This window comes from Phlebotomus papatasi, chromosome 4 (genome assembly GCF_024763615.1).
Source record: "Phlebotomus papatasi isolate M1 chromosome 4, Ppap_2.1, whole genome shotgun sequence".
In the NCBI taxonomy this organism is placed as follows: domain Eukaryota; kingdom Metazoa; phylum Arthropoda; class Insecta; order Diptera; family Psychodidae; genus Phlebotomus; species Phlebotomus papatasi.
In genome coordinates, this window is record NC_077225.1 from 721,062 (window position 1) to 722,389 (window position 1,328).

The 1,328-nt window shown below is 36.4% G+C and overlaps 1 protein-coding gene across 1 annotated transcript; it reads right to left on the bottom strand.

The window, feature by feature from the left end:
* Positions 1–283: 283 nt before the first annotated feature.
* Positions 284–925, bottom strand: LOC129808444 (uncharacterized). Its single transcript, XM_055858219.1, has one exon. It carries the CDS (start codon positions 923–925, stop codon positions 284–286), a length of 642 nt encoding a protein of 213 aa, XP_055714194.1.
* Positions 926–1,328: the final 403 nt, after the last annotated feature.

The following is a 1,328-nucleotide window of genomic DNA, read 5'->3' on the forward strand; positions in this document are numbered from 1 at the left end:
TCATCAGGCTCTGTGACAGAAAAAAAAAATTGAATAGAAAAATAAATATGTAGAAACGATTAAAAGTTAATTGAAAAACAATGAAAACTAACTGGGCTATTGACTCTAATAAAATAATTGAAAATATTTGAAAGTTTAACGAAAAAAAAACTAAATTGAAAAATGAAAAATTCAACCAAAACTCACTCTAACATGCTAGACACCTTAGTCAATGTAAAACAGTTACACATTTAGGACTAATAAGGAAAAAAAACCCATAAACTGTCACAGAGAAACTAAACACTTAGAGCAACAATCTTCTGGACGCCTCCCAGATCACTGGACTGTAGCAATTGTGCAGCTCAGCTCCCTCCTGGCGACAATTGACTGATCCCGTTCGATAGAGTTGAATATAATAACACTCCATGACGTTCAAATGGTGGGAATATTGTGCCTCGTCCAGAATTGATACGTCATCGAAATCAAATCTGGGGTCCTGTTCTCGCATGTGGCGTACAAGTGATGAAGACTCTTTCGTGATGTCTCTGGTTGTGAGTTTGTGTTGTTTAATACGTGTAGATAATTTCTGTGAGGTTCTCCCAATATATGATCTACCGCATTCACATGGGATTTTGTAGATCATATTTGACTTATCTAAAATAGGTATCTTGTCCTTAAGGTTCGTGTACAATACCCCAGTGTTGTGTCGCGACTTTAGGCTCAGTGTGATGTCTCTAGAAAATTGTCCAAAAGTTCTCTTCATTCTTTCACTGAGTCCAGGAACATACGTTAGAGACATATATTTTCGTTGTATATCTGTGTCCGTGGTATTTTGTTCCGCTCTCCTCACTCCTCTCTCCTCATTCACTAACCTTCCAATCAAGTTGTTGGGGTAGCTGTTAGAGCGAAGAGTATCGACGATCACCCTTTTCGTGTCGAAATCCATGTCTGTTGTTATAGACCGCACTCGGTGAATGAAGCCCCGTGCAGTGTTGAGTTTCTGAGACAATGGATGATTGAATGGGAAATTGAGTATTCTACCTGAAGCTACTGGTTTTTGGTACCAAGTTGTGGTTATGGTGGCATTGTCCCCCCATTTGCCTAATTTTAGATGTCGTCCTGATGGATATTTCGTCCATACATACCAATGACCTTGAAATATTCCTTCATGTCATTTTTCAAGGTCAAATGTATTACGCTTAAAATGTTCATTTTTTTCAATCAATTTTATCAAAGTATGATTTCTTAATAACACTAATTTATTGAATAATGAATATAAACCTCTTTAAGCCACTTTAATGCCATTGATACGTTTTTGACATTTATATATACTTCAATTTTTAAAATAT